At 43.9% G+C, this 13496-nt stretch overlaps 1 protein-coding gene across 1 annotated transcript in view; it reads left to right on the top strand.

The window, feature by feature from the left end:
* ttc12 (tetratricopeptide repeat domain 12) overlaps positions 1-13496 on the top strand; it is a 47083-nt gene that overhangs the window by 19541 nt on the left and 14046 nt on the right. The window contains exons 10-14 of the mRNA XM_078199022.1: positions 2792-2861; positions 3771-3859; positions 4629-4797; positions 9289-9381; positions 12220-12283. Coding sequence (XP_078055148.1) covers positions 2792-2861; positions 3771-3859; positions 4629-4797; positions 9289-9381; positions 12220-12283 — 485 coding nt within the window. The remainder of the gene's footprint in view (positions 1-2791; positions 2862-3770; positions 3860-4628; positions 4798-9288; positions 9382-12219; positions 12284-13496) is intronic.

Below are 13496 nucleotides of genomic sequence, written 5' to 3'. Positions count from 1 at the left end.
GTTTATTTATTAGTATCACAAATGGGCTTGCATTAACACTGCAATGAAGTTACTGTGAAAATCCCCTAGTCGCCACACTCCAGCTCCTGTTCGGGTGCACTGAGGGAGAATTTAGCATGGCCAGTGCACCTAACCAGCACGTCTTTCAGACTGTGGGAGGAAACCGGAGCACCCGGAGGAAACCCGCGCAGACATGGGGAGAACGTGCAAACTCCGCACAGCCAGTGACCCAAGCCGAGAATCGAACCCAGTCCCTGGCGCTGTGAGGAGGCAGTGCTACTGTGTGCCACCGTGCCGCCTGCAAAATAGAATCCACAGAAACTTTCAAAAGACAGAGGGTAGTGAATCTCTGGAATTCTCTGCCCATTGAAGTGATGGAGGCTTCCTCGTTGAATATGTTTAAATCACGGGTAGATAGTTTTCTGATCGATAAGGGAATTAGGGGATATGGGGAGCAGGCGGGTAAGTGGAACTGATTCGCTTCAGATCAGCCATGATCTTGTTGAATGGCGGGGCAGGCTCGAAGGGCCAGATGGCCTACTCCTGCTCCTATTTCTTATGTTCTTATGACAACTGGAAATGTACTTTTTTGAAGAGGTTAGGGAGAGAAAGCTCTTGTGCAGATTATACGGAAGAGCTCTTTCAAAGAGCCAACCAAAGTTGGGCCAAATGGCCTCTTCTGTTGCAAGATTCAATGAATTTGTCATGCATTGGGGAATCCACCTGAGAAGATTGTTCTGACTTGGGTTTACAAGTTCAGGTAAAAAGCAATCCCAGGATTGCAATACTATCACCTCCAGATTCACATCTGCCACGGCAGATTGCGTGACCACCAGTCTTTTCTAACAATTCCATAAAAATCATCCCAATAACCAGTCCCCATATTTATGATAGCAGGTCTGGCAGCATCTGTAAGGAGAGAAAAGAGCTGACGTTTCGAGTCCTTTGTCAAAGGGTTATCTGGATTCGAAACGTCAGCTCTTTTCTCTTCTTCTAGATGCTGCCAGACCTGCTGAGATTTTCCAGCATTTTCTCTGTTGGTTTCAGATTCCAGCATCCGCAGTAATTTGCTTTTATCCTGTATTTATGTTGCTCACTACCTAATCCTCTCAGTGTGGTTACAATGTCACCCTTAATCATTTTTTGTAGAGCATTAAACACAAAAGAAAACATGCGGATGGAAGAAAATTTGAGAGTTTTAACTAATCGAAATGAATGGCCTATTCGCTATGCAAATGTAGATGAAAAAAACTCTTGTCCATTCCCTGTGCTCTGCCCTCCTTCTGCCCTCCTTGCCAGGGAACAGTTTCATGGACACTGATCACTCTGTGGAATCTTGCTTTATTAAGCAGCAGCTTGCCTCATTGCATAGGCAGCATTCTCAACTTTGAGTCAGAAGGTTGTGACTTGTATTATGATCCCAGTTGGTGTTATAACTGGACGGGCAGATCCCAAAATGCAAGCCTGGCTCAAAGGGCCATGGGGGCGATTCTCCCCAAAAAATTTGGAAGCATTGAATTCGCCGTAAAAGCTGGAGTAAATCCCGCTGGTTTTTCCACTGGGGGTTTAAAAAATAATCACCCACACTCGGTGCACTGCAGAGCGCGCGAGTGTGATTTAAGTGAAAGTGATGGGGCGGGGCCTATCCCCACTGGAGAGGCCGGCAGCATAGCACTGAGAGAGCCACTGCACATGCGCCGATTTGTCAGCGCCAAGACAGGCGTGTACACAGTGACCCCTGTCTGCCGGCCTCCCGATCGCTGGCTAGCTTGATCGTTGGCCAGCCTCGTGACCTCCTACTGCTGCCCCCACACGGCCCGATCGCTGGCCCCCCCAAACATGCCCAGGCCAGCCTGATCTCCCAATTTCCTCCCCCCCCAGCTCCTCCCTGCAGCACCCCTTTCTCCCCCCCCCGCCCCCAAACAGGCAGTCCCTACCCCACCCCAATGGCCAGCCCCAATCGCTGGCCTCCCTCCCTCTGTCACTCAGCTCAAATGCAGAGTGGCAGTGGGACCCTTCACCCCCACTGATTTACCCCCCCCTTCTCCCCTGGAGGGTCTGCTCCCTCATCAGGCCCCGCTGCCTTGGCACAGCCCTATGCCCAGTGGGTATTGGCACTTTGCCCCTTGGGCAGTGCAGATTACTCTTCCCTCCAGGGGCATGAGAGCGGGAGAGATGGCCTGGGTCAGAGAGCCGTTGCAGGCTCTGAGCCCGCTCTTCGGAAGCTGCAGCGACGACTTCAGACTTTTATTTACCAGGTCGTTAAAAGCGCGGATCCGGATCGGGCCAGAAGACGGTAAAGTAGGATTTGGTGGTAGAGCTGGGCACGCAGTTCATTAAGTCGATTTAATCGGCCACCCGATTCGGGCACGGGCCGGACCCGCGCCCGAATCGGGTGTCGGTAAAGCCGCGATCTGCTTGGAATCGGGTGCAGATCGCGGTATAGATCCGACGCCCAACTTTACCGCGATTCCGTGCCCGAAAACAGGCGTGAAGTTTTGGTAAAATCAGGCCCTTGGTCTTTCCCCATCTCTCCCCTCCACCTTCGTTTGTTCAATTGGCTCCGTAAAATGGCCTTGCTTATCTCTGAGTTTTGGTCCTGATAATTACAATGTTAATTCATTTTTTAAATTTACAATTGGGGATGGCTTTCAAATTTGCAATTTTGAAAAAAGTATTTCCGATTTTTCTTGTTTTGGAATCTGATGCATTACTGCCTGTAATAAAGTCCGAAGGACATTTGTTTATTTTTAAACTTTGACATGAGTATGTCCTTTATCTGCTGTTGCAGGCACCGAGCAGACTTTATTTAGAACAAACAACGGATTCAATATCATCAATGACAATGAGATTATAAGAAGGTAAGGGACTATGGCTATTCTCAATACCAGGGACAGATAAAACCAACACTGAGACTGACCAAAGGTTTGGAACTAAAGAACAACAAAGCGACATTGAAGTGGATTTTGCATCTATTAACCTTTATAGCTCACACTGGTCCAAGTACCACAGTGCCTGCTATTTGGGGTCAATAGAAATAAGTAATAAGGACAATGTGCATTCTGCATTGCACCAGTGAAAGAACTGTTTATTTGACAGCAGGACAAGACTTGGCAAGCATTGTAATATGACCTCTAAGCCTTTTTTGAATAGACCTACCTCATATTAAGTTGATCTTTCTCTACACCCTGGCTATGACTGTAACACTACATTCTGCATCCTCTCCTTTCCTTCTCTATGAACGGTATGCTTTGTCTGTATGACGCGCAAGAAACAATACTTTTCACTGTATACTAATACATGTGGCTATAATAAATCAAAGCAGGTAGGCCCCACACAGCTTGGGCTTTCAAGCATCCTTAGCACAATTGTATCAGCTTCCCCATCTCCCACTTAGACTCAGTTGCCTTTATTTTAGTGAGCACATATACAGTTCAGATTCAGAAGCTGGAACTGAGATGTGAACTAACCATATGCAACAGATAACGATAAAAGCCCCTATAGTCCCTCTTTTCCCCTATATATACTTTAGTAAGCGCACTTTGAAAAATTGCCAAAGTACATGATATTTAATGAAAAAATTGGCATAAATTGAAGACATTTACTTTTGTGTAGCTTTTTTCAAATTGAATTTAATTAATTTTGCTCTTTTGGAAACTAATTAAGGAATCACCGTTTTTCCGAGATTTTGAACATCCAAAGTTTTTTTATTTGCATGATTTTGCAAAGGCCAGAAATGTGTATTTTTCTATAATTCATGTCTTTAACAGGAGTCTTACCAGCACAACGAAGGAACCATTTGAGGTGGAGCTGTGTGTTTCTGTCCTTGTGCTGTGGCAGGCAGTATCTCGTGGAAACGGTAATTAGATTTGTCTTTTATGTCTATAATTAATAAGTTATTTTTTGTAACGGATCAGCACTTGATTTATTTTAATCTGTTCATTCACTACGTCTAGGTGAGGAGAGGGCAGGAGAAAAAAGTAAAGGAGTTGAAATGTTAACTCTGTTTATGTCTTCATAATGATGCCATCTTCAGATGATGCCAGACTTGCTAAGTTTTTCCAGCACTTTCTATTTTTACTTATGAAAAGTGAAGCTGTTGATTGCAGATCATGTTCTGAATATTCAAAGGCCTTAAGTTGCAGAGCTTAGAAGAGAAGAGGACTGAGGCAGTGGAACCGCAGCATATAAAAAAATTAACTGGCGCAGCGAAAATAATTGCTAAAAAATAAATCAGAAAAAATAAATTTAAAGCTGAGAATTGTTTTCCATGGGTGATAGCAATCTGTCAGATAAGGACTTGGATAGATATTCAGCGTGCCAGACTAGCAGAGTTAGGGTGCTAAAGCGACTTTTCAATGGGCTGAAAAGCTTCTATTTGGTTATTCTCATATTTCATGATAATCTGCAAGTTGAAATGATTGTCTTTCCAGGGTCAGGGTGAGATTATGAATTAGGTCTTCCAGTAAACAAGAGATGAGAATAATTCCAGGACACACACCATTTGATAATGGAGGACACAAATAATGTGAAATAAATGGCATTCGTATTACGAGTTTCTGGGTTGATAAAACGGCTAGCAAACTTTGTTTGCCTCTTTAATCTGGGACGTTTTCTTTTGCCTACAGAGGAAAACCAGCGTTTACTTATCACTTCTTCCGGTACAAGTGAACAGGTACTGGATCTGTTGTCATGTAAAGAGAGTGAACTCTACAAGGAGTGTCTAACCCTACTATCCATTTACTTATCGTCAGAATATGGAAGAGGGTTACTGCTGTGCAGTCTGAATTTAACCAGGTAATCCTTTCCATTACCCATGTAAATCAGCAAAGAAATTTTATTTTGTGGTGAGGTTAAAGAAGAAAGGGATGGTGAACTTGTCAGGATGTGACTGCAGTTCAAGTGGTGCTTAACAAGAAGGCATTGCATTAGTGAAAGGATAATCGGCATATACCTACTCTGGGTCTGTATTCATTGGCGTTTAGAAGGATGAGGGGGGGATCTTATTGAAACTTACAGGATACTGCGAGGCCCGGATAGAGTGGACGTGGAGAGGATGTTTCCACTAGTAGGAAAAACTAGAACCAGAGGGCACAACCTCAGGCTAAAGGGACGATTCTTTAAAACGGAGGTGAGGAGGAATTTCTTCAGCCAGAGAGTGGCGAATCTGTGGAACTCTCTGCCGCAGAAGGTTGTGGAGGCCAGGTCATTGAGTGTCTTTAAGACAGAGATAGATAGGTTCTTGATTAATAAGGGGATCAGGGGTTATTGGGGAAAAGGCAGGAGAATGGGGATGAGAAAAATATCGGCCATGATTGAATGGCGGAGCAGACTTGATGGGCCGAGTGGCCTAATTCTGCTCCAATGTCTGATGGTCTTAAAAGGTAGGCAGTTTTGATGCTTTCACTTGACCTGGTGATCTCAGTTCCCAGTGCATTGAAGTCTTATTCTATGGGCAGAGGTGGTTGAATTACTAAGCTACTATCTTAATTCTGAATCCCATAACTTTCAAAGATTTTTGATGGAGTCTTGATGGGCAGCACGGTGGCACAGTGGTTAGCACTGCTGCCTCGTAACACCAGGGACCCGGGTTCAATTCCAGCCTCGGGTCACTGTCTGTGTAGAGTTTGCACTTCTCCCTGTGTCTACGTGGGTTTCCTCCGGGTGCTCCAGTTTCCTCCCACAGTCCAAAAGATGTGTGGATTAGTTGGATTGGCCATGCTAAATTGACCCTTAGTGTCAGGGGGAATGGCAGGGTAAATATGAGGGGTTACGGGTCTAGGACCTGGGTGGGATTGTGGTCGGTGCAGGTTCGATGAACTGAATGGCCTCCTTCTGCACTGTAGGATTCTCTGAATATCTATGAGTTTAATCATTATTAGAATTCTTTCCATTACCTCTGAAATGGATGTGAAAAATTCACTTAGTCAAACATGTCTTGAAGCAGGTGACAACGTGCTGGTCATGGAAATCTGACCCAGTGAAACAAGAGTTCATTGCTTTTTCACCTGAAGGAAAATCCTATCATTGGATGACAGACTGGGCATAGAAAGGTAGATAGTCAATATCTTTTCCCAAAGGTAGGGGAGTCTAAAACTAGAGGGCATAGGTTTAAGGTGAGAGGGAGAGATACAAAAGTGTCCAGAGGGGCAATTTTTTCACAGTGGGTGGTGAGTGTCTGGAACAAGCTGCCAGGGGTAGTAGTAGAGGCGGGTACAATTTTACCTTTTAAAAAGCATTTAGATAGTTACATGGGCACAATGGGTATAGAGGGATATGGGCCAAATGCGGGCAATTGGGATTAGTTTAGGGGTATTTAAAAAAAAATAAGGGCGGCATGGACAAGACGGGCCAAAGGGCCTGTTTCCATGCTGTAAACCTCTATGACTCTATAATGGATTAACCAGTCTGACATTATCCTTTCCTGGATCTCAAACCCATTTCCTGTGGCACCCCTTTCCCCCCCAGTGGAGTGCCTCCAAGACATTACTGTGTTAATTTTGCACGGATGGTTCAGCAGGGAAGAAAGCTCCTTTTCCTCCCCTTTCCTGCTGGAAACCTAATTAATATCTTCTTAGCAAAAGTGGATCCTATGCGAAATGCAAAATACTGTGGATGCCGGAGACGAAGGGCCATCTAGACTCGAAACATTGACTCTACTCTCTCACCACAGATGCTGTCAGACCTGCTGAGATTTTCCAGCATTTTTCTGTTTTGTACCTATGCTGTAAAAGGAGTACATCAAATATAAAACAATCTTTTTTTTTTCATTCACCACTAGGACTATTTTGAAAGCTATTAAGAAATAAGAGTCGTAATGAGACAAGAGTAGGAGTAGACAATGAGCCTAAATCTCAGCTCTGTAGCAAGGGGAAACAGTTTCCCAACATCCACCCTGTCAAACCATGTAATATTAAACTTTAGTTGGTGTGAAAAGAGTTGAAGTTTTGTTACTGCCAGTTCATCAAGTAAAAACACTGCACCCTAGATTAAAGCAACAATATCATGTGGCATGTAAGCATAGAATCATCATTGAACCATAGAATCCATAATAGTTCAGACGGAGGCCATTTGGCCCATCGAATCTGCACTGACAGCAATCCTACCCAAGCCCAATCCCCATACAAATATATAAAACGAGAAAGTGTGGCTAAGATAAACATTGATCCTTTAGAGGATGCAAAAGGGGATTTAATAATGGGAAATGAGGAAATGGCTGAGGCATTGAACAGGTATTTTGTGTCAGTCTTCACAGTGGAAGACACAAATAACATGCCAAAAATTGAACACGAGGCTATGGCAGGTGAGGACCTAGAAACTATCATTATCACGAAAGAGGTAGTGTTGGGCAAGGTAATGGGGTTCAAGGTAGACAAGTCTCCTGGCCCTGATGGAATGCATCCCAGGGTACTAAAAGAGATGGTGGGGGAAATAGCAAATGCGCTCGTGGTAATTTACCAAAATTCGCTGGACTTTGGGACGATTCTGGCAGATTGAAAAACAGCAAATGTGACGCCACTGTTTAAAAAAGGAGGTAGACAAAAGGCGAGTAACTATAGGCCGGTTAGTTTAACTTTTGTAGTGGGAAAAATGCTTGAATCTATCATCAAGGAAGAAATAGTGAGACATCTGGATATAAATTGTCCCATTGGGAAGATGCAGCATGGATTCATGAAATGCAGATCATGTTTAACTAATTTACTGGAATTCTTTGAAAACATTATGAGCGCGGTGACAACAGGGAATTGGTGGATATGGTATATCTGGATTTCCAGAAGGCATTTGACAAGGTGCCGCACAAAAGGCTGCTGCATATGATAAAGGGGCACGGTGTTACAGGTAATATATTAGAGGATTGGTTAACTAACAAAAAGCAAAGAGTGGGAATAAATGTTTTTTTTTTCTGGTTGGCGATCAGTGACTAGTGGTGTGCCTCAGGGATCAGTGTTGGGACCGCAATTGTTTACAATTTACATAGATGATTTGGATTTGGGGATCAAGTGCAGTGTGTCAAAGTTCACAGATGACATTAAGGTGAATGGTTGCGCAAAGTGTGCAGAGGACACTGGAAGTCTAGAAGGGATATAGATAGTCTAAGTGAGTGGGCAAGGGTCTGGCAGATGGAGTACAATGTTGGTAAATGTGAGGTCATTCATTTTGGTAGGAATAACAGCAAAATGGACTATTATTTAAATGATAAAAAATTGCAGCGTGCTGCTGTGCAGAGGGACCTGGGTGTCCTTGTGCATGAATCGCAAAACGTTGGTTTTTAGGTGCAGCAGGTAATTGGAAAGACAAATGGAATTTTATTCTTCATTGCTAGAGGGATGGCGTTTAAAAACAGGGAGGTTATGTTGCAGCTGTATAAGTGCTGGTGAGGCCACACCTGGAGTACTGTGTACAGTTTTGGTCTCCTTACTTGAGAAAGGGTATACAGATGCTGGAAGAGATGCAGAGGAGATTCATTCGGTTGATTCCGGAGTTGAGAGGTTTGGCTTATGAGGAGAGACTGACTAGACTGGGACTATACTCATTGGAATTTAGAAGAATGAGGGGGGAACTTATAGAAACATATAAAATTATGAAGGGAATAGATAAGATAGAAGCAGGGAGATTGTTTCCACTGGCGGGTGAAACTAAACTAGGGGCATGGCCTCAAAATAAGGGGGAGTGGATTTAGGACTGAGTTGAGGAGGAACTTCTTCACCCAAAGTGTTGTGAATCTGTGGAATTCCCTGCCCAGTGAAGCAGTTGAGGCTACCTCATTGAATGTTTTTAAGGCAAAGATAGATAGATTTTTGAACAGTAAAGGAAATAAGGGTTATGGTGAGCGGGCAGGTAAGTGGAGCTGAGTACATGAAAATATCAGCCATCAACATGGCTCAAGAGGCCAGATGGCCTATTTCCGCTTCTAATTCTTATGTTATAACCCCCTGTATTTACCTTGCTAGTCCCCCGACACTAAAGGGGCAATTTACCATGGCCAATCAACCTAACCCGCACATCTTTGGAGTGTGGGAGGAAACCAAAGCACCCGGAGGAAACCCATGCAGACACGAGGAGAATGTGCTAACTCCACACAGCTAGTAACCCGAGGCTGGAATTGATCCCGGGTCCCCGGCGCTGTGAAGCAAAAGTGCTAACTACTGTGCCACCGTACCGCATGTGAATATTTTCATTCAATTAATTTTAAGACACATATGGATGTTCTGCGATTGTGATGAGAAACTAAATAAATGTGACTCCTTTCTTTCCTGACTGGTGGATGTTAATTGTCTTTTTGTGTAGGTTGATGCAGATCCTAATGGGATTCATGTATTGTACTGATGGAACTGCTGACGGAGCCATGGGAATCCTCACCAGCCTAGTGCCAGAAAATAAGTAATCTTCTTTTGTTTATCTGCTTAGAATTTTTACATCTTGCTTTCTTAAAGCATTGTGCAGTGTTGTGTTGTTGAGTAATTTGACCAGTTAGATCACAGAAACAGAGACCGTTATTCTCCAGTGTCCACTAACAAATCTGTTTTTGCTGGTGTTTCTACCTGACGTGAACACCATTGCGATTTCCTATTTGTAATCCAATCTCCATTACAAACTGGCGCCTACCAGTCCACCACAATCCATGCCATAGAAAGTTGACAATTTACATAGAATTACATAGTATTTGCCGCACAGAAACATGCCATTCGGCCGAACAGGTCTGTACTAGCATTTATCCTCCCGATAAACTGCTTCTCTTCCTACTTAATTGAACCTCATCAACATAACCTTCTATTCCTTTCCCCTTCTTACACTCATCTATCTTTCCCTTCAAATGCACTCATGCAATTTGCCTCAACTACTTCTTGTGGTAGCTTGTTTCACATTCTAGACACATGATACAGAAGTTTCTCCTGAATTCTTTATTGATCTTATTAATAATTTTATATTTATGCTTCTAGTTTTGATCTTCCCACAAATGAAACATCTACCTTATACCAAACTCCATCATAATCTTAAAAAGCTCTATCACTTCTCAGCCTTTTCTTCTCTAAAGTAAAAAATCTCAAGCTGTCAATCTTTCCTAAAAGGTACAGCTTCTCAGTTGTGGTATCAGCTTTGTAAAGCTTTTTAGAGCTTTCTCCAATGTCTCTATATCCTTTTCTTCCAAAATGGAGACCAGAAATACACACAGTAAGCGTAGTCATAGAATAGAATAGTATCCCTGCAGTGCAGAAGAAGGCCATTCAGCCCATCGAACTTGCACCGACAACAATGCCACCCAGGTCCTATCCCTGTAACCCCAACTATTTACCCTGCTAGTTACCCTGACACTAAGGAGCAATTTAGCATGGCCAATCAACCTAAGGTTCTACATCCAAGATCACTATTAGCAATCCCCTGGAAGTTCTTCATAGAATAATGGGACTATATTTCAGTTTTGTTACTGTGCTATGCTATCGAGTCTGACTAGCTATTTCCTCACAGGTAGAGCGAAACAAAACAATAGGACCAATAGATCCATTATTTTAAGACCTCCTCAGTTGCTGCATGGAGACGTGGATAATCCCAGTTAAACATAGAAATTAGAAGCAGGAGTAAGCCATTCGGCCCTTTGAGCCTGCTCTGCCATTCATTTTGATCATGGCTGATCATCAAATTCAATATCCTGATCCCCCCTTTCCTCATATCCCTTGATCCCTTTAGCTATATCTAATTTCTTTTTGAATCACACATTTTGGCCTCCATTACATTCTGTGGTGGTGAATTCCACACATTCACCACCCTCTGGATGAAGAAATTTCTCCTCACCTCACCTCAATCCTCAAACCCCTAGTGCTGGACTCCCTCCACCATTGGGAACATCCTTTCTGAATCCACCCTGTCTAATCCTGTTAGAATTTTATAAGTTTCTATGAGATCCCCTCTCACTCTTCTAAACTCCAGTGAATATAATCCTAACCGATTTAGTACCTCCTCATATGACAGACCTGCCATTCCAGGAATCAGCCTGGTAAACCTTCACTGCACTCCCTCTATAGCAAGGACATCCTTCCTCAGATAAGGATACCAAACTGTACACAATACTCCAGGCGTGGTCTCACCAACATCTTATACAGTTGCAGCAAAACATCCCTATCCCTATATTCAAATCCTCTCGCTATGAAGGCCAACATACCATTTGCCTTCTCTACTGCCTGCTGTACTTGCGCGCTTAGTTTCAGCAACTGATGCATGAGGACACCAAGTTCTTAGTGTTATTCCCTTACATCATTGTGATGGAGTACAGAGGCCTTCTGGCGCAATGGGGTCGTGCCCCTACCGCTGGACCAGAGGCTCTCGATTTGAATCCAACTCTAGTACGGAAGGAGCGTTCAGCACGGTTGAATGGGTTGATAATCAGTTCAAACTCCTTCCAGCATTCCACTCCCACCCCCGACCCCAACATTCCCCAAAGAGTAGAAAACAGTGTGGGTGTGAAGATATGCTAACAGCTACCGCAATGTTTTGATGCAAAGCAGGGAGGGAACAACACTGAAGCACAGCTCACTAAATATTCCACAGCCACAGCCAGGCAAACTGAAAAGAAACAGCAAGACACACAATATCTAAGACTGCTGAGGTCCAAAATTCAAGAAGGGGGGTGGGTGGTGAGTGTCCCAAATTAGCCAGGCCAGTATTATGCTGGGTACCTTGGTGATGGACTGTTAAAAGGCTCCGATTAAAACTGTAATGAATGTTTGTTCCACAATGATTGCTGGTAATGAATACTCAACACCATGCATCGGGACACCATGGTGGCACAGTGGTTAGCACTGCTGCCTCACAGCGCCATGGACCCAGGTTCAATTCTGGCCTCGGGTCACTGTCTGTGTGGAGTCTGCACATTCTCCCTGTGTCTGTGTGGGTTTCATCCGGGTGCTCCAGTTTCCTCCCACAGTGCAAAGATGTGTGGGTTAGGTTGATTGGCTATGCAAAATAGACCCTAGTGTCAGGCGATTAGCAGGGTAAATATGTGGGGGTTACGGGACTAGGGCCTGAGTGGGATTGTGGTCGGTGCTGACTCGATGGGCTGAGTGGCCTCCTTCTGCACTGTAGGAATTCTATGATTGGATAAATTGATAAGTCTGGACTATTAAAAACCTTTCGCTGGGCCCAAAACCTCAGATTGAAAGGTGACACAGACATCAAAATGATGAGCATTCTTGACAATAACATGTTTGATTTCTTCCCCATTAGATTTAAAAAGCATTGTCGAAGTGAGTTTGCAGTCAATGTGTTACCATCATTTGAAAGTCTCCTGGTAAGGAATTAATATTGAGGCTTCTGACATTCACCAGCCACTTAAACTTAGTCTGTGTGTGTTTGAGGGTATATTTTGACAATATGTTTAGAATATATCCGGGATTATTTGTTGTTGTTGCTAAGTTACCACCAAGCTAGGGGATCAATCCTGACTCAATGCAGGAGGGCATGCTGGGAGCAGCACCAGGCATACCTAGAAATGAGGTGTCAACCAGGTGAAGCTACAGTTCAGGACTACTTGTGTGCCAAATATCGTAAGCAGCGTGCGATAGACAGAGCTATGCAATCCCCACAACCAATGGATCATATCTAGACTTTGCAGTCCTGCCACACACAGTCGTGAATTATAGTGGACGATTAACCAACACACTGAGTAATGAGGCTCTATAAATATTCCCATCCTAAATCTTGGGGGAGCCCAACATTTCAGGGCAAAGGATAAGGATGAAGCATCTGCAACAATCTTCAGCCAGAAGTGCTTAGTGGATGATCCATCTCAGCGTCTTTCAGAGGTCCCCGGCATCACAGATACCAGCCTTCAACCAATTTGATTCACTTGACGTGATATCAAGAAATGGCTGAAGACACTGGATACTGCAAAGGCTATGGGCCCTGACATTATTCCAGCAATAGTACTGAAGACTTGTGCTCCAGAACTTACTGCACCCCTGGCCAATCTGTTCCAGTATAGCTACAACATTGGCATCTATCTGGCAATGTGGAAAATTACCCAGCTATGTCCTGTATACAAAAAGCGGGACAAGTCCCTTCAGTCTTGATCATCAGTAAAATGTTGGAAGGGGTCATCAGTGGTGCTATCAGCGGTGTGGAGATGCCAGCGTTGGATTGGGGTGGGCACAGTAAGAACTCTCACAATACCAGGTTAAAGTCCAACAGCTTTATTTGGAATCACGAGCTTTCGGAGCGTTGCTCCTTCATCACATGAGTGGAGATTTTTGCTCAGCAAAAACCTCCTCATTGACGCTCAGTTTGGATAGAGCCATTCATTCAGCTCCTGACCTCAATACAACCTTGGTTCAAAAATGATCAAAAGAGCTGAACTCCAGAGGTGATGTGAGAGTGACTGCCCTTAACATCAAGGCAGCATTTGATCCAGTACGACATCGAAGGACCCTCACAAAATTGGAGTCAATAAGAGTTGGGCGGGTTGGAATCACACTTAGCTAGCTGAAAGGACATGGTTGTTGGAG

This window comes from Mustelus asterias, chromosome 27 (genome assembly GCF_964213995.1).
Source record: "Mustelus asterias chromosome 27, sMusAst1.hap1.1, whole genome shotgun sequence".
Lineage (NCBI taxonomy): Eukaryota > Metazoa > Chordata > Chondrichthyes > Carcharhiniformes > Triakidae > Mustelus > Mustelus asterias.
The sequence above is the reverse complement of the archived record's forward strand: the minus strand, read 5'-3'. Positions and strand labels throughout refer to the sequence as shown.